Raw genomic sequence first — 23,689 nt, forward strand, 5'->3', positions numbered from 1 at the left:
AATTCATACTAATCATTAGTTAATTAATTATTGTTAAGATTTATTAGTTTAGTTAGTTAAATATATTAACTTGAATCTTAAATATTTAAGTATCGAGTTTATATGTACATTTTTTAGTATGTATATAAATTTATTATGCAAACACATATATATACACACAAACACATTCATTTACCCACAAACATACATTTATCTATATGAAGACTCACAATAACAGTAATTCAAGCTATATATCTATCATATTATGAAGAAAATTCTCTTTTACTTAAGATGTCCTCATTACAAAATTAAAATAATACTTTAAATGATAATAAAAAGGGAAAAGAATACATACCCCTCACAAACTATCACTGTAAAAAAAAAGCTCTCTTCTCTCTCTTCTCTTTCTTCACGGAGGAGGTGTGTGAGGAGTGGTTTTTTGTCTCAGGCGGGTGGCCGGTGGTGGAGAGATGGGTTTATCAAGAAGCTGGTCAGTGGAATCCAAGGATTTTCAAATGATGGTGATGGATGGTGATACTAGCTTGTTATTCAAGGAGAGAAGCAGGGATCTAGTGAGGTCTATAAGGTTAGGAAGTAGTGAAGCAGTGTGGCTTTTGCACATTTTTGAGGAGTTGGTTTAAGTGAAGGATTCAAGGGTGTTTAGAGATCAGTCTAAGCCGGGGTATCCTCGAGTGCTAGCCCAGAAATGTTCTAATAGGTATGGCAGATTTTTGGTGATTGAAGAATGTGAGGGGAGGGAGAAGCGTAAGGCAGTCATGGTGCCGGAAGGAAAAAACCAGAAAGGTTGGAGTAAACTCCAGTCCGAACTGCAAATAGCCATAAGGTTCTTTCAACCACATTTGGCCCAAAGGAACGATGCAGTGAAGATAAAGAGAAGCTTTACTGAGGTGCTGCAATCCACGTTGCAACCTACTGAGGAATTGTTTTGGCCATCGTCTGAACCTATCGCTAGGGTGCCCAAATGGTTGTCGGGGGAAAGCGTAGGTCAAGTCGATTCACAGACGAAGAAGCTTAGTCAAGTCCCTGCTCCAGCTTGTTCAGGTCCAGTGACAATCCTCCAGTCTCCGGTGGGTTTTCCGGCGACATCAATGGGCAAGGAGAAGGATAATTGGAAGATGAAGAGAGGCAGAGTTACGCCAGTGAGTTTCTGGCGATTCTGTCGCCAGTGCAACCTATCCTTCTGGCAAACCCAGCTCCGGCGAAAGCTGTTTTGTTGGGTAGTGATTCTTTGTCTCACGCAATGGCGGTTATGCAGGGACGTACTGGACCTGATAGGAAGGAATGTTCTGACAGTGGGTACGTTGTTTTTGGAGACATCGAATATGCCAACTTAAGAAATTCGTTGCAAAAATTATAGCTAGAGATTGGGTGTTGCTTGGAGCGACTGGCAGTGGGCAAACGGGCTTTGTACGCCAATGGGCTTTCGGATCTTGGGCTTGCACAAATCATTTCTAACGCTTTGGAGGGAGATGGCGTTCAGCCCAACCAGAAGATGGGCGAGATTCACACAGTAGATGCTGGGCCCAAAAGGTCTGTTAAGAAATACAAGAGAACAAGGCCGAAGAGAGTGAAAAAATTCCAAAGGGCTTGGACAACGACCAAGATCGGTGACCCAAGAGCTTATTCTTCTGTTACCGGGCATCACGTTACTCTGGTTCAACCTCAAGTGGGTTCATCGGCAATGTCTGAGATGGGAATATTGGGAAAAGCTCCGATTAGTGTGGGTATGGGGCTGACTGGCATGATGGATGGTGTTTTACACTTGGGTCGGCGACAAAGGATGCCGATGAAGCTAGTGGAGGAAGCGGGCATGGTGGTGGGTGGCGGTAGGGTAAGGGCCTCAATCCTCTGGGAGTATTGCCGGCAGGCGTTCCGGCAGCCCCTGAGCCTCGGGTTGTGCCGGCAGGGGCTGTTTCTGGGGCTAATTCCGGCAGCGAGGGGGATATCCCCGGGGTGTAGAGGCAACTAGACCTGGGGATGCCGCCAGCCCATCACCTTGGAAAGTTTACGAGAAAGAAACTAGGATTGTGGAATTCTGTTCTACTGAGGTAGAGGTGGAAGATGGGTTGATAAAAGGGATGGAAGAAACGGCGGGAGATTGTCTGGATGCCTCTTCGGAGATCCGGAAGGACACGAACGGTGGGCTCTCTAATGCCAGCATGGAGGTGTCTATTTTTCCTCATTCGATGGAGAAATCTACTCTCTGGGAATCCATGTTGGCAAGCCTAGAACTGGAAGTGTATGAGGTGGAAGAGCACAGTCCGCTAGCGTTCTGTCCAGCTAAGGGGTTTTCGGTAAAGAAGGGGTCTAATTCTGTTGACAAATTATTGAAGCTTGTGGAGGAGTTTAGTCACTATGTGGGGATTTCGTGTGATGGGTATGAAGGGAAGCTTTCAGAGCTGTTCGCGATTATTATCGCAAGTAATGAAGGAAAGGGAGCGGGCTTGGCCTCAAATACGGGTAAGAAAGGTATGAGAGAACTCAACAACCTTGCATGCTCCATTAATTATGACAGTAGTGCTTGTCGGGGGAAGGTTAAGGGAAGAGCTCACAGAGACCTGTTATGAAGCCTAGGATTGTTTCTTGGAATGTGAGGGGTTTGAATGAGGGCAATATGTGCTTGAGGGTGAGGAATATGCTTAGGCAATGGAAGGTGGACATTGTGTGCCTCGAAGAGACAAAGATGGAAAATATTTCTAGCAGTTTTGTGAAAAATTTGTGGGGTTATGCTTACACCGATTGGTGCTTTGTTGCTTCTGATGGAGCTTCAGGTGGCATTTTGTTGATATGGGATAGAAGGGCGGTCACGAAGCTCAAGGTCTATGTGGGAGAATTTGTCGCAGCTTGTTATTTCAAGAATGTGGAGGATGATTTTGTTGGGCTTTTGCGGGGGTTTATGGCCTGAATCTTGACTATTTTAGACGTTTTCTTTGAGAAGAGTTGGCTGGTCTTTCTAGTTGGTGGGAGGTGCCATGGGTTATCAGTGGTGATTTCAATGTCACCCACTTCCCTAGTGAAAGGTCGGGGGGAGCGTGGTTCAATACCGCAATGTGAGAGTTCTCAGATTTCATCTCCGAGTAGGGGCTTATGGATCTTCCCCTTGCAAGAGGGACATTCACTTGGTCCAATTCTTACTCTCGGTCTAGGATTGATCGCTTTTTAGTCTCTCCAGAATGGGAAGTCAAATATCCTAGCTTGCTTTAGAAGAGGTTGCTTAGATTGTGCTCGGGTCATTTTCCCATCTTGCTTGATTGTAACGGTATGACTGGGGGCAAGAGGCCTTTCAAATTTGAGAATATGTGGTTGAAAACTGGTGGGTTTGTAGATAAGGTGCGGGCCTGGTGGTCGTCTTATAATTTCTTTGGCACTCTGAGCTTCATTTTGGCCCGGAAGCTTAAGACTTTAAAGATGGACATCAAAAGATGGAATGAGATTGAATTTGCAAATGTGAATGTAATTTGCAAATAGAAAGTGAAAGAATTGAAGGCTATGGATAGATTGGAGGAAGAGAGAGAATTAGGTGAAGAAGAGAAGAATAGAAAAAGGGTAATTGTTAGGGAGTTGGAGATTGCTCTTTTACAAGAGGAAATTAGTTGGAAACAAAAATTTAGGATCCGATGGCTCAAGGAGGGTGATAAGTGCACTAAGTTCTTTCATTGGATTGCCAATTCTAATAGAAGATGCAACTCTATTGAGTCCCTATCTATCAATGGCGTTCATTCTTCTAATCAAGACATCATTAGGGATCATGCGGTGCATTTCTATAAGTCTTTGTTCTTTGAACAATGCAATTGGAGGCCTAGGTTGGATAACCTCGCTTTTGATTGTTTGGAAGCGGGTGAGGCTGATCGGCTAGAAATTCCCTTTGAGGAAAGGGAGTTGTTGGAGATGGTGAAAAGTATGGATAGAGACAAGGCTCTGGGGCCAGATGGTTTCTCAATGGCTTTCTTCCAAGATTGTTGGAAAGTGATCAAGGAAGACATTATGGCAGTTTTTTCAGATTTTTATGCTCGTGGTAAGTTTGAAAAAAGCCTTAATGCTACTTTTATTTCTCTTATTCCAAAGGTTCCTTGGGTGTCCGAGCTTAAGGAGTTTCGTCCTATTAGCCTTATAAATAGGATTTATAAGATTATTGCTAAAATTCTTGCTAACAGAATGAGGAGGGTGATAGATAGGGTGATTTCAAAGCCTCAGAACGCGTTCGTTAAAGGAAGACAAATCACGGACTCAGTTCTTATTGCAAGTGAATGCTTGGATAGTCATATCAGTTCTGGGGAACCAGGTTTGCTTTGTAAATTGGATATAGAGAAGGCCTACAATCACATTGACTGGAAGTTTCTCTTGTATTTATTGAGGGGGTGTGGTTATGGTGAGAAATGGTGTTCTTGGATAGAGCAATGTATTTGGATCGCTCGTTTTTCTATGTTGATCAATGGCACTATTGCTGTTTTCTTTAGAAGCTCCCGAGGGGTGAGGCAAGGGGATCCGTTGTCTCCGTTTCTGTTTGTCATTGTTATGGAGGCATTTAATAGGATGATTGCTGCTGCCATCAAGAGTGGTTTTATATCGGGTTTCTCAGTGGGAATCAGTTTATTTGAAAGGGTTAACATTTCTCATCTCTTGTTTGCAGATGACACGTTGGTTTTTTGTGGGGCAAATTTTGATCAAATTCGTTCCATTAAAGCCTTACTTGTTTGTTTCGAAGTTGTTTCTGGTCTAAAGGTGAATATAGCTAAATCAGCTTTGGTCCCGGTAGGTGATGTCGTTAATATGGGAGAATTGGCTGGTGTTTTGGGTTGTGAGACGGATTCTTTGCCTTTGAAATATTTGGGGCTCCCCTTGGGTGCTTGCTTTAAGGCCAAATCTATCTGGGATGATATTTTGGAAAAGATTGATCGTAGGTTCGCGAGCTAGAAAAGAATGTATCTTTCTAAGGGAGGTAGGGTTACTCTTATAAAGAGCACCCTCTCTAATCTTCCTACTTATTTCTTGTCCCTTTTTCCTGTTCCTGCTTCGGTGGCCAAGCGTATAGAGAAGCTCCAACGTAATTTTCTATGGGGAGGTTTAAACGATGAATTCAAATACCATTTGGTTAATTGGGACAAGGTTTGCTCTCCTATCTCCGAAGGAAGTCTAGGTATCAGGAAATTGAGACTGTTCAACCAGGCTTTGTTAGGGAAGTGGTTGTGGCGTTATGCGCACGAGAGAGAGGCTTGGTGGCGAATGGTCGTGGATGCCAAGTATGGTTCTAAATGGGGTGGTTGGCATTCTATCAATATCTCTAGGTCTCATGGGGTGGGTCTTTGGAGGTATATTAGTAGGGGGTGGCAAATGTTATTTAGCCATACCAAATTTGATCCAGGTAATGGATCCAAAATCAGATTTTTGGATGATGTTTGCGGAGAAGCGTGTCTTAAGGAAGTTTTTTTAGGCCTTTACAACATAGCTAATGCAAAAGACGCGTCTATTGCTGACAATATGGACTTCACGGGTGGAGCCCTTCAATGGAATGTTAGTTTTTTTCGGTTGATTCATGATTGGGAATTGGAAGTGCTAGCCTCGTTTTATACTTTGTTGTACTCCCATAGAATGAATAGGGAAGGAGAGGATAAAATTTGGTGGATTCCGTCTAGTAAAGGGAAGTTCGATGTTAGATCTTACTATAATATCTTGGCTAGTACAGAGGCTAGTCCATTCCCTTGGAAGGGTATTTGGCACACCAAGGCACCCATGAGAGTAGCTTTCTTTACTTGGACGGCGGTGTTAGGGAAGATCCTCACAATAGATAATCTTAGAAAAAGGAATCTCATTGTGATCAATAGATGTTGCTTGTGCAAATCAAATGGGGAGACGATCGATCATCTTCTTCTCCATTGTGAGATCGCTCGCTATTTTTAGCCGGTTTGGATTGTCATGGGTCATGCCTCATAAGGTGGTGGATTTGTTCGCTTGTTGGTGGTCGGGAGGGCGTTCTCGAAGCGCCGTTATGTGGAAGATGGTTCCCCTTTGCCTAGTGTGGTGTTCATGGTTAGAAAAGAATGCGAGATGCTGTGAGGATTCTAAGAGATCTTTGGAGGAACTCACGGCTTTCTTCTTCTACACGCTTTTCACTTGGACAACAGCTTGGCTTGCCCTTTTAGTGATTAGCTATCTTTATTTTCTTGTTCTATTCTCTTATCCTAATTAGGCGTTTTTTTTCTTGTTCTATTATCTTCTCCTAATTAGGTTTTTTTCTCTTGTTTACTTCATGTGTACTTGGGTTGCACCCCTTTACGTTTTTGATATATAAACATTACTTATCAAAAAAAAAAAAAAACTATCACTGTATTGTCAATGTCTTCCTGAAAGCCAGCAAAAAGACAAAAAAATAGCCCTAAAAAAATTTCAATAAGATAAAAATATCCTTATAAATTTTAAGAAAAATAAACTAAAAGAAAAAACTAAAGATCTAAAATCCCCCCGTGCCTCTTTGGTTTTATTGACAATGGACCCAACAAAGTTATATGAGTTGAGCCGAGTTTATGCAATTATAGCTCATTTAATAATTGAGCTGAATTTTGTGTTCACAGCAAACTCATTTATTAAATGAACTGAGACCGAGTCAAGTCTATCGAAGTCAAGCCCAAACTTGTTCACGAGTGGCTTTGTTCGTTTACAGTTAATGGCATTGGATGGCTGTGGGAAAAGACTGAATGACATTTCAGATCCTTAAGCTGCTTACCCATTCTAAGCTTTTCATTATTTATTATTATAGCCAGTGTCTAGTAATATTTTGCTTTCTCCAAACACATTTTAAACTCATTTCTAGTTGAATGCACTTGAGGTATAATGTGAGTTTTTTTTTTTTTTTTTTCCCTGTGTGAGGTATAGTGTGAGTTATGTGCATAATTTAGTTCTTTCAGATATCTTAATCACTTGACTGAATCAATCAGATCCTTTTGCTGCTACCCATTCTAAGCTTCATTATTGATTATTATACCCAGAGTCTAGTAATATTTTGCTTTCTCCAAACACATTTTAGACTCATTTCTGTATTTGAATGCACTTGAGGTACAGTATTAGTTTTTTTTTTTTTTTTTTTTTTGGTGAGGTTTAGTGTGAGTTATGTGCATAATTTAGTTCTTTCAGATATCTTAATCACTTGACTGCATCAAGATGCCAAAGAAGTTATAAGACAAAGGGCACAACTCAGTCGTATGATTGCATGGGTGGATGGTCTTGACATTTCTCAATACATAGAATTATTTGGTTTTTCTAATGCTGCAATTGGATAAGTTTAAGAAATTATCATCATCATCTCTATTACCATATTCAATTGACTTTTCTGTATTCAGTAGAGAAGTTCAGAATCAGTAACTTTCTTGCTGCTACTAAATGGACTTGCATTTCAGTAGCTGTCAAGTTCCAATTAGTCGGCTGTGTTTTCAATACTAATGATCTGAACTGATTTTTTCAGATGGATGTTCGTGGAGCTCTTGGCGATCTTTTCCGGGCACAATTGAAAGCTCTTTTGCCATAGTGTCTTTGTTTTTTTTTTTTTCTACGCTTAATCAAGTTTATCTGAATTATTATCAGTCATTGCACATCGCAAAGCAGGTCATCTCATTTTCTAGTTGATTTTGTTTTTCTACACCGAAAAATTGATGTGCTCTACAAGGAGATTTTTTGCAGTCATTTTGTTTTAGTGGAAAAGAAGGAAAAGAAACGATGTGTGCCTCTTAAGGGAGGCTCTGGTGTTAGTTTCCGTCGTGGTACTTTATTGCTGATCTTTTATATATTCCTTACAAAGCTGTGTTCCTTATTGCTGATTTTTAATGAAGTTCTTAAGAAAGAAAAATATGAAGAATAAATCTGGTCTTGATTCATATGGGTTTGTACCTTGGGTGCCAAATTAAAAGTAATAGAATGCATTTGGTTCAAGTTTTGTGCAAGCTACTTTGTTTTTTAAATCATTTTTTGGCCAAAGCCACCGCAATTCCCAAGTCCAGGAAGGAATGATATGGATCATATTTAGTAAAGCTAATTGTTGAGAAATAGTCTCACATTGCCTATAGACAATATATTGGGCATGTTTATAAGAAATGGGCAACTCTTTTTTATAGAACCGGTTTTATAAAATGAGTTAGACTCATGAAATTTCTTCATGGTATCAAAGCTTACCACAGAACGAATGAGGGCCCACACTATTTACCTCATGACAAGGACCAAGAAAAATACCAACCTGTAGGTGAGGGAGGGTGTTGAGAAATAGTTTCACATTACCTGTGAATAAGATCTTGGACATGTTTATAAGGAATGGGCCACTTTCTTTTATAGAACCGGTTTTATGAGATGAATTATGCTCATGAAATTTCTTCACTAATAAAGTGGGTGAAGAATAAGAAATGAACTTTTCATGCCAGCTTTATTGAGTAGGAGAACGGGACTTTTCATGCTCCTTTCGTAAATTTCCTTTTCCGTTAAGGTGGAAATCCTTCTCTATGGCCATTTGCGTACAAGGAATGTCAACACAAAATGATCAACAAGTTCTCTCAATGCCTTGCTTGATATAATGTTCTCTTTCTTTTCTTTTTTCTCTCCTCAATTTCTTATTGAGTCATAGCATCTCCAAGATCTGTTCTCCTTGTATAGTTATTTTGAGTATGTTAGCTTTGTATGATAAATGGATATGTAAAGGGGATACATAGTATGAATAGGAATCACATAATTTTTGGCCCTCTATAATTTTCTGCCTCTCCTTATTTCCTTCGAAAGGTAGGTTATTAACTTATTATGGTACTTATCCTTGAACTGGTTCATTTAAACTATATAATATTCAATTAGTTATATTTAAGGAGTTTTTTTGTCTTTTCACTTTTTAAAGGAACAAAAATGCATTTCCAATATAACTAACTAGTTATTATCTAGTTCAAACGAACTAAAAAAGATCTTAATTCACTTATTTCTAAGTATGTTATTAATGATTTTCTCTGCTTTTGGGGTACGTTTGATACACGTATTAGAGACTAATAGAATGAAATAACAGTTTCTTGGAATAGTTATTTCATTTGATGGGTTACTAATGAAATAACAATTTCTTGGCATAGTTATTCCATTTGATGGGTTACTTTCTGATTTTCATGAATAATGAAGTAACCAAACAAATAGAATAGGTATCTTGTCGGTTGCGAGTAGCACACTGATTTATATTCACACACAAGCCCTCTAATCTCTTTCATCGCTCTTGTTGATCTCTCTCTCTCTCTCTCTCTCTCTCGTCCAAAGGAACACATTTTACAGGGTGTACCAACGTAGTGTGGGTTGAACTCCACCACTATGCAGCTACCATTGTCACCTTTGTTTTGCACATATTCTTTCAAGAGAGCCCATACATACTCTACAACCATACATATTCAGTGTCCTATTTCAGTATTACAACAAAACTGATGAACAGTGACGGAGGGAGGGGGGACTGGAGTAGGCCATGTCCCCCCTCCCCCCAAAATAAGGAAAAAAAAATTATAAGTAATAAAAAATAAAAATGTAAAGTTTTAATTTAGTCATTCCCCCCCAAAAAAAAAAAAAATTATTCGCCGTATCCAATAAAAAAATTTGGCCTATTCTTAATTTTTTTGGCCATACCCATTAAGGTTTTTTTTTTTTGGCTCTTACGGTGGTCTTTAGTTCATAAAAAAACAACCAAAATAATTTTTTAATAAAAAAATTCTAAAAAAAAAAAAAAAAAAAAAAAAAAACAACAACAACAACCAAATTGGCTAGCCCCTCCCATAAAATTTCCTGGTTCCGTTCCTACTGATGAATATGAATAGATATTACATATTACTTGTGTGACCCACAAATGTGACTCACGGTGGGTCACTTGTGACCTATTGGGGTCACAAACATGTCCCACAATGGGCCACACTATATGTTATTTATTTTTGAAAAAAATACATTTTACCCTCTGAACTATCCACATATTTACACTTTGACCTCCAATGTTTAAAAAGTGAACCTTGACCCCCCAAACTTCAAAATTGTTGCAATTCGACCATTCTGACTTTTTTTCTCAAAATGCCTCCTTCACAATTTTTTTTTTTAAAAAAAAAAAAAAATTAAAATTAAAATTAAGGGGTGGCCACCCCAGTTGGGCCTAGAGCCACCTCAAACCAGACACCCCTTAATTTTTATTTTATTTTTTTATTATTAATATTTAAAAAAAAAACTTGGGATGGGGGCATTTTGAAAAGAAAAAAAAAAAAGTCAGAAAGGTCGAATTGCAACAATTTGAAAGTTTGGGGGGGTCAAGTGTCACTTTTTAAACATTGGAGGTCAAAGTACAAATAGATTGATAGTTCAGTGGGATAAAATGTATTTTTCCCTATATTATGTATATGCACAAAACGACATCATTTCGTTTCTAAGGTTTTATACTTCTATCTTTCCAGCCCTAGTGCCGCACACCACGTCTCATTTCATTTTTCTCATCCTCTCGTCTCTGTCAGTCACTGCCCTTTTTGCGCCGCACTACCCCCCTTGTCAGCTCGCCACATGGCCTCCTTGAGCTACCTCTCTCTCTCTCTCTCTCCAACAAAGCCGTCTTATTTTCTCCATCATCAACCAAGGAGCTTCATTGAGTAATGATCAGGAAAGGTCCCTTTTATTTTAGTTCATCTTTCGCAAGGTTCGTTTTTATTTTGAGGATCCACAATAGCATATGCATATTTTTTACAAACTGGTTGATCAAAACACACTTTATCTAATTTAGTTAACGAGTATTAAGGATGCGTTTGGGATTGTGATTTCCCATGAATAATCTGTATTTTTAAAAGATATCGTAAAACGTAAGGCGTTTGGCATTACGATTTTAAAAGCACTTAATCTAAAGTAAGAAAAAATTTGCGATTTCTATAAGGAGGGTAGATAGTGCTTATTTGAAAATGCACGAATTTAAATCAAAATCACGATTTTGCATAACAAATATTTGATAAAATAATATTTTTAAACATGTTTTACCAAACGCCTATGCCATTTTAAAAAATAACGATATAAAGAATACAATTTTTTATATCGCACTTATTGAAACAGTAATCTCAAACGGATCTTAAATGTACCATACATCCAATTATCTATTTTTTTTTTCTCTATATCATTTAAATATTCTTTATTTATTCCATCTTCATTTCTTTTCTAAAAATCGTATTTCTTTATTTTTTCAACAATAATTTTTCTAATGCAATGATTTTTCAATAGTCAAATTTTTTGAAACGGTCATTTTTGTAACTATAATATTTTTGAAACGGTTGTATTTTATAACAGTCATATTTTTGAAACAGTTATATTTTTAATATGTTGTATTTGCCAATGTTAAGTATGAAAATAATATTCTCATAATAATGTCAATCATATTTATGAAAATATCTTTTTTGGAGACACATCGTCTTCTCCTAAATGGCTAAATGTATCAACTTTGGAGTGAAAGAAGGTTCTTGTGCAAGTGATTTTATTCTCTTTTTTGATTCATTCGGCCACCGTGCTTTTCCATTTTGGGTGACATCTCATAGTATTCCAACAATGTTCAAAATTAAATTGGCTGCCATGGAGCTTGTGATATAAAACTTTTGCTTCCGCAATATGAAAAATTAACAAATATTCAATAATTAAAATCTTGATACTAATTAATCATTGGCTCATTGACTTTAAGGTCTAACAATCCATTAATACCTTGTCTAGTTCGGTAGCACCAATTGGATGTCTTCCTTCAATTTGAAGTAAGTTGGCACCAAATTTGTTAACGCCAGTTGGATCGTTAACCACCGATTCGTTAGGAAGTTCACAGAATGTACACAACAATTAGGCTTCTTATATTCCTCATAGTGCACGTGAACTCTACCTCAAAATGTCAAGCCTTTTAAATAGGTATCATAGATTACATCCATACTAATAGTGAGCCAAGCCGATACTAGTATGTTGTCTTCTTTTACACTAAAGTTTCATTTTCATTGAGATCTTTTAAGGGTGGATTCAATTTGAGGTTGAGGTTGGAGTTTAGTGTCTTGAGAATCAATGTTCTCATATAAAGAAGCCGGCCTATATGCATTGTAATCAAAATCTGTCTCATGTGTGAGTGGGTCGAGGAAGGGATGGTCATGCAAATCCATCCTTCAAAAATAAATTATAAAGCAAAGATGATAAATATTAAAAATTAAGGATTTTACATCATGAAGTTAATTACTACAACAATTAAGAGATTGGATAAACAATTAAGGATATTCCAAAAGAATTATCACTTACTCTCAATTAGAAAAAAAAAATCCCAAATAACCTCAACTAAACATTTAAGCATTTGTAAAGTACCATACAATAAATTCAAACTCAACAGTATGAGATCTGTGAGAGCTTTTATTTGTCAGCTTGTTTCTGAAGAACTTCAATTCAAACACCCAGGAATTGATTAAAAATTTTCACCCATCTCATAACCCAATTCGATATCTCCTCCCCTCTGACTCCTAGCCACCTCCTGTATCACCTTCAAGTTGAATTTCTGCATCAATCCTAATCAAAGTTTCACAACTGCTGAAGTTAAATTCAGCAACTTCATCAAATACTCTTCTCAGCCAATTACTCACCACAAGTGCCTCAATAAATGGAAAAATATTTTGTCATCATTGTCCACTACGGTTGACTCATTACTACCAGAACCAAAATGCTTCCCTTCTTTACTCTCACTCCAATCAAATTTCTCCAAAGCTACCAACAAATCCCCTACAGCAGATTTTTCCATAGGCATAGGGGTATACAAAACCATCTTTCAATTTCTGGCATTAACATCCCTCATCCAAATATAGGAAATAAAAGGCTATGATCTTGGGAGCATGTGCAAAAAAAAAAAAAAAAGAAAAAAAAAAAAGGCAGCCTTCAATTTCAAAAGTGAAAATTGTTCAAATGACTTTCATCTCAGACTTCCATGCCCCCCCTATGACTTAATTGTGCAGAAGCGAATATTTTCTGACCCCCAAACTAATCCGGATTCAAATTGTGAATAGACTTGGTTTCTCCCAGCCTGAAACTAAATCCCCAAATGCAAAATTTGGTAAAATTGGAAACAGTCTCAATAAGTTATTCATAAATTACCGAAAGTTGAGTGGAGGTGAGAAGACTGTTGGGCATATGAATGTTATGACATGCATGGAATGCTAACGAGTATTTTCCATGTCAGTAAGTAAGCTTCACTAAGAACAGCCTCTATAAAATGCACTTCCAAGCCCTCTTCTCAAATCCCTGCCATCTTTTCACAAATAACCAACTTCCCAATGGTCCTCTCAGGTATGTATGATGAAACAGAGATAGTGTGTGTCATAAACAATGTAGACAAGCAGAGGCTTCTCATAAAGAAGAAGAATATTCATGCATTCCAACAGCAAATAGAAAAAAAATTATACCTTTCTTTCAACTAAATGTGTTCTTAGCAACAACATTAATTTAATTACTCTATTTTCAGGAAGAATAATACTAGAAAATGAAGAATTAGATAGTACACAGAAATCAAATCAAAGAGTATCTCTAAATCAGTTAAATCTGTGTGTCATGTTGTTTGCTAGGCGGGAAAAGAGAGAGGACTTTAGAGAACATAGTTTTGCACAATATTTGTTTTGCACTAAAAAAACAGAACATAGTTTTAGACTTTAGAGATATATGTGGGATCATGTTTTTTTAATAAAAAAATAATGAAAAGACATTCTGTGACAACTACATGGGGATTGTCTTTGAGCTGTTCTTTTACCTAAGAACTTAAACAATCAGAAAATTCGAATCTCAACCAAGGATACTGAAAACATTTCCAGTTATCGACTGAGATAAGCCTCCCATGGGCTTTCAGAGATGAGATGAGATGAGAGTGCCAAATTCATGTTCTGCGCGTGCGTTATTGTAGTATTATATATGTTTTTTGGAGTGGTGGGATCCACAAAAGCCACAAAACCTGGGAAGCTTCAAGGAAGAAGCGTGAAGGAAGGAGCGTCCGCAAATCGCAGAGAGGTAAACAGTGGTTGGTTGGTTGGGGTTGTAGTTGTACGTAATACGTTGGTTTTGTCGGCCCCACGCGGAAATGGTCACATAATAATATATAAATAATAATCTTCATACTATTCAACGTTTTGGGGTCAGAGAGAGAGCTCTCCCCCTCTCTCTCCAAAGAGTGAGAACACAGAAAAGAAAATTGCGGAGGGGGAAGTACTACTGGTACAAGTAAATTTAAAAGCAGCTTTCTGTCATCAAGAGCCATTTAGAAAATTCAAATACGCGTACGTTCGTCGTGCTGATAGTCAAAGTTTCAATCCCATCATTAACTACTGTTAACACCAAATATAATATGCTCACACACACACACAATACACTCACCAGATTTTTCAACATACACTACCAAAGTCTTTTTTCTGACTTTTTATATTGCTTCTTCAGCGAAAGCAGCAACCTTTTCTCTTCTGACCCTCTTCTCTCTCTCTCCTCTACGGTCCAACAAGAACAATATCACAGATTTGTTAGTCATATATATTTCTCTTTGTAGATATAGAAGAAAGAGGAGGAGGAGGCAAATTGATTGATTGATAGATAGAGGTGGGAGATGCATGTTTGAGAATTTGAGATATGAGTAATCAGGCAGTCGCAGGTGCTTCTCACACGGGAAAAGGCTCCAGCTTCCTTGACAAAATCAAGGTATGTCTCTCTTTCTTTCCTTCTTCTCTTATCAATTCATCCTTCTTCCTCTCCATCCCATCTTCCTTTCCCTAATCAATTAATTAATCTATTTGAGTTCTGACTATTTTTAATTTTTCAAAATTCGGTTTCTCTGATCAAAAGTTGCTGCTTTCAACTTATTTCTTTTATGTTTGTTTATTTTTGAATTTGTGGGCGTTAAACGCAAACGCGTTCAATCATGCACCAATTCCTTCTTGTCTTTTTTCTTTCTGCATACACCATACCATACTTCTAAGCTGAATTACTAGTTGTATTTTAGTTTGATTTCAATTCCGCGTAATTTACGCCTTTCAAGTTTAATTGTGTCAGCGATTAAATATACCCAGCTTGGGCTCTTTATGAATTCAAAACAAAAAACAACTTTTGGGACTTTCATACGATTCGAATCCAAAGAGTAGAAGGGTTATAGACCACTGGAATTGGTTTCTTTTGGGGATGTTCAAATGATGAATATGCATGTTTATCAACTAAAGTAAAAATAAAAAATAAAAAAAATAAAAAATCAACTAAAGTAATTGGCACTGCAGAATGCTACTTGCCTTAAATCATCAACAGCGGATTCTGGAAAAGGGAGAAGCAAGTCATCGACTAACAAAGTGGCCCATGGTTTCCACTTAGTTGAAGGTAAATCCGGTCATGATATGGAGGACTACCATGTTGCTGAATACAAAAGAAAAATGAATCACGTGCTTGGATTATTTGCCATCTTTGACGGCCATCTGGGAGATCGTGTCCCAAGTTACTTGAGAGATAACCTTTTCAACAATATACTTGATGAGGTATCTTTCCCCACCAATTCAAAGTATTCTTGCAAGCATTTTGTTATCTACTTATTTCTGGATAGGACCAATATAACTGCCTGCTAGTTTTAGTCATTTGATCAGATAATCATTGGGTATTTATGTCAAAGTGATCCTAAAATTTAATGCAACACTCCGGGAGTCCCATATTGAGAAGATAAGAAGAAGCCCAAATAAAGTGAATAGTTTATAAAGATAGTCATGGGTGCTAAGTCTCACATTGCCTATTTATTGGGTGAAACTGGGCTTTATAATGAATTCTATAGAAACTCCAAATTGACTAGTCCTTTTGAAGTAATAGCGCAAATGTGGCTAACACTTTTCCCTTGGTCGTTACATTTAACCACGAGATAACTTAGCTCATCTTGTATCCTTATTTATGCAATATTGGTACTCTTCTACTCCTAAAATAACTTCAGCCCGGTGTTTGCCGAGGCAACCTTTCATTCTTATAAGATTGAAATGTGATCATCTGTTTTTATTTACTTCTTTAATTATGTGATCCAGCCAACCTTCTGGAAGGACCCTGAGACAGCAATAAGGAATGCCTACAGCTCCACTGATAAGTTTATTTTGGAAAACTCCATGCAATTAGGGCCAGGTGGCTCAACTGCAGTAACTGCAATAGTCATTGATGGCAGAGACTTATGGGTGGCGAACATTGGTGACTCAAGAGCTGTCGTGTGCGAGAGGGGTTCCGCTAATCAAATTACAGTAGACCATGAGCCGCATAGTGAACGAAGAAGGATTGAGAAGCAGGGTGGCTTTGTGACTACTTTACCTGGTGATGTACTTCTTCTTTCAATTTAAAATAACTTTAACCTTTTCACTCATTAGTATAAGCTCATTCTTTGTGGGGATCTTAGCATATGGTGTTTATAACAAAAAGAACATTCGTTCTGGGTTATTTTTTATTTATCCGTTTATTTATTTATTGAATTATTTTGAGGATTCTGCGATATTGAAAAAATACAAAATGTTTTCAGGAGATGTACCTAGGGTTAATGGTCAACTTGCGGTTGCACGTGCTTTTGGGGATCAAAGCCTCAAAGCACATTTAAGTTCAGAGCCTGATGTACGACATGTGCCCATAGACTCAAACATTGAGTTTGTTATATTGGCAAGTGATGGATTGTGGAAGGTCAGTTATTATGGTATCTTATGGATAACAAATTTTTCTGTCAGTCTATCTTTCATCTTTTTTCTTGGTCTCCCACTTTATATTACATAATTTTTCAAAACATTGGAATGCGTAGGTTTAAATGCTTAGGTTTTGTACCAAACAATATGGACTTAACAAATTTCTGTTTTCAACACTATTTCAAATGGATATCTGGTTGGTAACATCACCTGAACAGAATTACGTGTTTTTGCAACATTTAGAATGCGACTTTGGTTTACATTGGGCTAAACAAGAAATTATATGAATTTTTGGTGATTGATTCCATTGTAAATGATGAGTGCATGCATACCAACGTTGAAAAAATGCTCAGTGACAAATAAATTAAATATGTAGTGAACCTAATCCCATATTATTGTGTACTAGGAAATATATGGACCCATTAACATCTACACAACACGCCTTGAGCAAAATATAATTCATGAAAACAATACTAAAATTGGCAGTTAGAATCAGAATTAGCAGAATTCCCTGCTGAAGAGATATGTGACAAAAAATTTATATAAATGCTGTAGAATTCAGGGTTGGGATTTACCAAAGCAGAATGGTATACTGCGATCACTCTGTTGGTCTTGGTTGTTTGATAATCGTTAATATATTATAATCCTTGAACCATGTGGTCTTATGAAAACAAAATTAACCACTGTGATTCCTTGGCATGCTCCAGCTCATAATTAGTGCACATGGAAGCATATAGTAGCAGTTTCCTAAGGCTTTGAAGTGGTGTGGATGGTTCCTTTAACCATCCATGCACACTAATTTTGGGCACCAATTCCTCTTAAAGGATGGCTCTTCAATCTCTCATATGCCATAATTGCCACAAATGTCTTGCCACAGTATCTTCCAAAAAAAGCCTCCTTAAAATTAAGACAAGAAGAATATGCCATGCATTCCAAAGAAGATAGAAACAAATATATAGGACCTCCCCATAGTCTCAACTCCCCAACACACACACCCCCCCCACAATAGCCTTTAGGCTTGAAATTCCTTTTTCTCATTGACTGGCCTAGCAACCTCAGCTTAATTCTAATTCTACAGTAAGTTAGAAGATCTGAAAGATAGAAACAAATAAAAAGAATCTCTCTATCATGTGGGGTAGAATTACCCTCTATAAGCCTATAAAGTGAGCTCTTCTCTAGGCTTGAAATTTCATTCACACACTCGATTGCCTTGAATGGTTCTTATTCTTTACAAACAAACACGTTGACAACCTTTACTAGCTAGATGATGCTAGTTCATCTAATCATGTTAATTTTACCAACAAATCTTTCTTTTTTAAGACCGTCACCACCTTAAATTATGTCACAAGTGAAACCAAGGCGCCTTAGGCCCTATGAGTGCATTCTACTTGACCTCCTCTTTGAATGTTGCCTCCCGGATGTGTAGACAACCTACCTATGGTCTAGGGTAGGTGGTCAAAGACTCCTGCTTGCTGAGTTGTTGCCTAGTGCAAAACCTTCGTCACAACATAAATGCTCCCTAATTCATGAATTACTGGGAAAGAGTCTTCCTTTTTCCTTCTTTCTTTTTCCCGTGGCAAATTAGGCGAACAATGGCATCCTCTTTGTTGATGTCCCATCATTACTGGTGGAAGACTGAGGTTATCTCACTGCCAGATAAATGCCTTGACTGATGTTCCATATATATATGATCTCTATTTCTTTGGAGAAATGCTACAATCAATATTCTTATCCTACAAGTAACCAACCAACCGTCCAACCAACCGTTAGATTTATTATTATTATTAACAATGACTAATTCAAGAACTGGTTGAGACTACCATGTCAGTAGTGTGAAATAGTTGTAGGATTAAAAGGTAGTTTCTAGCTTTACTCACTTCTTTATATCGCAATTGAGTGCTTAAGGATTGAACTTGTTCATTTTTTCTTTCTCAAGAAGTGTCCTTTCATGATCTTTCATCAATATCTAAAAATATTGAATGCTTAAACTAGTTTTACTTTCACTATAGAATCTACTTTGGAAATAAATATAAATAGTACGGAAGTCTCATTTTTTGTGATCTAAGAGGCATTACTGTTGTTTGTGCATCAGTATATTGACACGATGGGTTGATGATGCTATTCTTTGGTACTAGCTTGTAGTTTTGTTTCGTGCTTGATAGCTGTACTCTGGTTGGCAGGTTTTGACGAATCAAGAGGCAGTTGGTTTGGTGAAACCCATCAAAGATCCTCAAGCAGCGGCTAAACGTTTGACAACTGAAGCATTGGCAAGAAACAGCAAAGATGATATATCATGCATTGTGATCCGTTTTGGATGATGCTGCTGAGAAAAATTGCCTCCCCACTACAACATCAGAACTTCTGTTGGTTTTGTCCAAATACGAAGATGGAAATAGGAGCACCATTTATCATATGTTATGACTTATGCCATGGTTTTCTTTGTAGCGATAATCGTGTTAGTGCTAGTAGATATAAATGTGTGATGCATTTTTTATGTTACCTGGGAAAGAGATTTCCTCATTAATCAGAAGTTTGCTTGGGTTGATGTAATTAATGGGTACAGTTCTCCATTTAGTGAAATTGAGAGAGTGTTTGTGGCGCGTTAGTGAGAGAGAAGATTGTGTATACACTTGTGGACATAAATAAGATGACATGAAAACTTTGCTGTAATACGTAGTAGTGTTTATCGTCAATAGTTTTGTCCTTCCTCCCGCTCCGATAAGTCTCTTATGTGTGTGTATATATATACACAAACTTTTTGACGGGATCCTTAAGAAATTTCAATTCTACCACTAAATAAAAATAAACAAAAGTGGAGGTACCCTAAAAAAATAAGCCTTTGGTAAGTGGTTCCCAAAATGTCACATTTGGAAGTGATTCTGCCATTCCTAAAGGGTGTGGTAGGCGTTCGCATAGGTATTTCAAAGGGGGTGATGCTAATTTTGCCATTTCAAAAGGTTTTTGTTATTATTATTAAAATTCAGATGAACGAACGCCGGACAAAATTAAAACAGCAGAAATTAATAATTGAAGATTGAAAAGGAAATTATCTGCTTAAATAATATATGCATGTATCTGAAGGGTAAAAAGTGCACTTTCATTTTCTCCCAATTGCAAATCTTCGTCTTGCCGAAATTGCTTTTGATGAAGGTGATGATAAGGATTGTAATATAGGTTCTCGAAATTTGATTATGAATCACAACCATCAATATCGTGATACATCTTCAAGTTTTGTGCCGCTAGACACTAAGTTAACTCTACAACTTGCCTATGCAAGTCTTCAAATATCACGTCTCGTACTCTATGTTCATGGTAGGTCCACATTAACCATATTTACACCAACCATGAAAACTAATAAAAAAATTCATCTAAAAAGACCCTAAACTTTGATTGGCTACCCTAAAGCACCCCTCTTTAATGTATGAATCACCACCTGAGAATAAGAGCCATATATATGGAGGCTATGGTAATTTCATGATCGGATGATGCAGATTACGTAGCCGTCAGTTTGTTTTATTTTCTAAACCGACTTTATGTTGTTATTTTATTAGGGTTAGGGTTTTAAGAGTTTTTATTTCGTTATTTTATTAGATTTAGGGTTTGGGGAGTATTTATGTCATATTTTATTACGTTTATGATTTTTGGCTATAAATATATGCTTATAGCCTCCAAAGAAAGACAGTTGTTGATTATTATTGATTTTGATTAATGATAATACTCATAATTAAGTTTATTCATATTTTCCTTTAAACTTTAGAGAGTATCTATTGTTTGTAGAAGAATTCTTAGATTATTGATAGACTCAAGATCTAGAATTAGTTATCCGTTGCTTTATTGTTGTTCTTCACTGCAGCCTACTAAGTCACGCTGCATCAGTTAGTATCAAAGCTCAGTTACTTTCCATGAATGGGGAGGAGCAACCGTTTTGCATACATGAACGAGGTGTACGTAGGCACGAAGACAGCACGTAAGGAGCAATCGGTGATTTGTTTGAGGCACATGAGTGGTGGGCTAAACAATTGTCGTCGCCAACCAAGACCGCGATTTACGGAGGCGGAAGGTAGATCTATCGCTGAACATTGGCAACACACGGAGGATCGATTCAGGGCTATGAAGGATCAAATTGAAGATCTCACTACCCAATTATCCAACTTGTGTGGTCAACATGGGAATGGATTTAGAAACCCGTTTGAGGAGCGCCGAACACACGGACGTCAGCACCTTGCACAAGCTCATGTCAATTGGTGGGTAAGTAGATTCGAACTCAAAATTTCGAAATTCGACGAGGATCTAGAACCCGACAAATTTCTAGATTGGGTGTTGGCTGTTGAAGAGGTTTTTGAATTCAACGAGGTGCCCGATGAACAACGAGTCTCTTTAATGGTACATACATTCCGAGGAAGAGTTTGTGCGTAGTGGCAACAACTGAAGAAAACTAAGAAGCGGGAAGGTAAATTGAAGATCAATAGTTGGGAGAAACTATTGAAATATATGCGGGTCGCTTTCTTGCCCCATAGTTATACCATGGGTCAAAAGTCACAAAATTAGAGACAAGAGTCTATGGCTGTGACAAAGAAAATAGAAAATTCCTACAAAAATGAGGTATTTAGGAAAACATGGAGTGAAGCGAAGAGTCCACGACAGGTCAATTGGACCCTTACTTGCCAACCACAAATCCATAAATCGAATCCATATTCTGTGGAGGAAGAAAAAGAATCTGTAGATGAAGAATTTCAGGAATCCATATTCATAGATGTAGAGTTTAGACATGAAGATGTTGTAGATCATTCGCAAGGATTTGCAGATTAGGATTCCCCACCAACCTATAATGACGATGTCAATGAGGAAGAACCGATTGAAGGATCTTTGGCATCCGACCTAGAAGACGAGTACGAAGAGGATGGATTTTCTCCCATGCTTGGCGGCCTCTACCTTGACGAAGATGACCAAGAGGAAGAGTACAACAAAGATGGTTTTCTCTCATGTTTGGAGGCCTCTACCCCGAAGATGAGCCAACAGGTGACATCAACAATTATGAAGAGGTTGATGAAGATTTTTCAGGTGAAATGTCTAATTATAATGATGAATGGGTTGATTATGTTGATTTCCTTGGTGTTGAAAGTATTTTAAATTCTCCTAACAACAATTGTGATGAGTACTATGCAGATGAGGAGAATTATATGTTCATAAGGGAAACAACGGTTGCCCTGTCCTGAGTATTTTCATGGCAAGTGAAAGGGAGAAGGAACGAGAGAAGAACGGCAAATCTTAAGTATTGTCAAGTGGTGTATGGGGCTTTCATGACAACCATCAAAGTATTTCGATGATGAGAAGCGTCACGTTTATTTTGGGGTGTTGCCTTGTCTTGATCTTGAGGAAGGGCGAGTGGAACAAGTTGATAGGGCATCCAAAGAACCGTGGAAAGAACCGGCCGAATTTGAGGATGAATTCTCTCCAACAAGGAGAGAATGATGCAAATTACGTAGCCGTCAGTTTGTTTTATTTTCTAAACCGACTTTATGTTGTTATTTTATTAGGGTTAGAATTTTAAGAGTCTTTATTTCGTTATTTTATTAGGTTTAGAGTTTTTAGCTATAAATATATGCTTATAGCCTCCAGTGAAAAATAGTTGTTGATTATTATTGATTTTAATTAATGAGAATACTCATAATTGAGTTTATTCTTCTTTTCCTTTAAACCTTAGAGGTTGTCTATTATTTTTAGAAAAATTCTTAGATCATTGATAAACTCAAGATCTAGAATTAGTTATCAGCTGCTTTATTGTTGTTCTTCACTGCAGCCTACTAAGTCACGTTACATCATTGGACCAGGCAATCGACCAGCAATACATAGGCACAGCTCTGAAAAACCTTAACAGCAACTCATTAGCTCATCATCAACAGATTATTCTTCCTTATATTGCATACGTGTATATAAGTTAGTTTAGTTTGTTATATCAGCTAGTTAGTTATATAAGTTGGAACCGTTACGTTGTTAGTATATACTCTGTTATTTGAGTTGTAAAACAGAATATATAAACTCATGTATCACTTTGTATTCTTGAAGGTTAATGAGATCAGTTTTATCTTCAATTTCTTTCTTTCTTTACAATTTGATATGGTATCAGAGCTTTTCACTTTGTGAAAGTTCAATTCATCAATGTCGATCCCAATTTCATCAATTCCAGTTTCCTCGATTCCTGAAGCCATTCCCATTTCTTCTTCCCATTCATTACATTTCTCTCTCAATGATAATCCCTCCAATCATTACTACCTGCATAATGGTGATAATCCAGGGCTATTGTTGGTTCCTCAACCATTAAATGGTGAGAATTATAACACTTGGAGCCGATCCATGACCATGGCTCTTTCTGCGAAGAACAAGTTGCAGTTTGTTGATGGAACTCTTCCTCATTCATCCACTCTCAATGAATCTGAGTTTAGAGCCTGGAAGAGGTGCAATGATACAATATCTTCATGGATTGTTAACACTGTATCGAAGGACATTGCTACCAGTATAATCTACATCAACAATTGCCAGGATATGTGGCTGAGTCTGAAGGAAAGATTCTCACAGAAAAACGGACCACAGGCCTTTCAACTTCAGAAAGCTATCTCCAGCTTCTCACAGGATAGCATGTCTGTAAGCTCTTACTTTACTCGTCTCAAATCCCTCTGTGATGAATTCAGCAACTATATGTCTTTTTCTCCATGTACTTGTGTTCCTGCATGTTCTTGTGGTAGCTTGAAATCTGTCCAAACATTTTTTGATCAACAGTATGTTTTCCAATTTTTAATGGGGCTCAATGAGTCTTTTGCTCGCATCAGAGGTCAAATTCTCTTGATGGATCCACTTCCTCCAATTAATAAAGTGTTTTCACTAGTTGTTCAAGAAGAAAGTCAAAGATAAATCTTCATAGGATCCATGACTTCAAACCCTGCAGCCTTGATAACCAAATCTGTCCCCACACAGCAGAATAGGTTTCCTAAGCAGATGACTCGAAGGGAAAAACC

The 23,689-nt window shown here is 37.5% G+C and overlaps 2 protein-coding genes across 2 annotated transcripts in view; both read left to right on the plus strand.

Moving 5' to 3' along the window:
• Positions 1–7,865, plus strand: part of LOC132190239 (brefeldin A-inhibited guanine nucleotide-exchange protein 5) — a 50,158-nt gene extending 42,293 nt beyond the window's left edge. Inside the window, exon 33 of the mRNA XM_059605163.1 lies at positions 7,457–7,865. Coding sequence (XP_059461146.1) covers positions 7,457–7,519 — 63 coding nt within the window. The 3' untranslated portion in view covers positions 7,520–7,865. The remainder of the gene's footprint in view (positions 1–7,456) is intronic.
• Positions 7,866–14,381: 6,516 nt separating this feature from the next.
• On the plus strand, positions 14,382–19,226 carry LOC132189794 (probable protein phosphatase 2C 44). The gene is made up of 5 exons (XM_059604587.1): positions 14,382–14,694; positions 15,264–15,515; positions 16,044–16,320; positions 16,523–16,677; positions 18,857–19,226. The coding sequence occupies exons 1-5, from the start codon at positions 14,626–14,628 to the stop codon at positions 18,992–18,994; spliced, it is 891 nt and encodes a 296-aa protein (XP_059460570.1). The 5' UTR covers positions 14,382–14,625; the 3' UTR covers positions 18,995–19,226.
• Positions 19,227–23,689: the final 4,463 nt, after the last annotated feature.

This window comes from Corylus avellana, chromosome ca8 (genome assembly GCF_901000735.1).
Source record: "Corylus avellana chromosome ca8, CavTom2PMs-1.0".
NCBI lineage: Eukaryota > Viridiplantae > Streptophyta > Magnoliopsida > Fagales > Betulaceae > Corylus > Corylus avellana.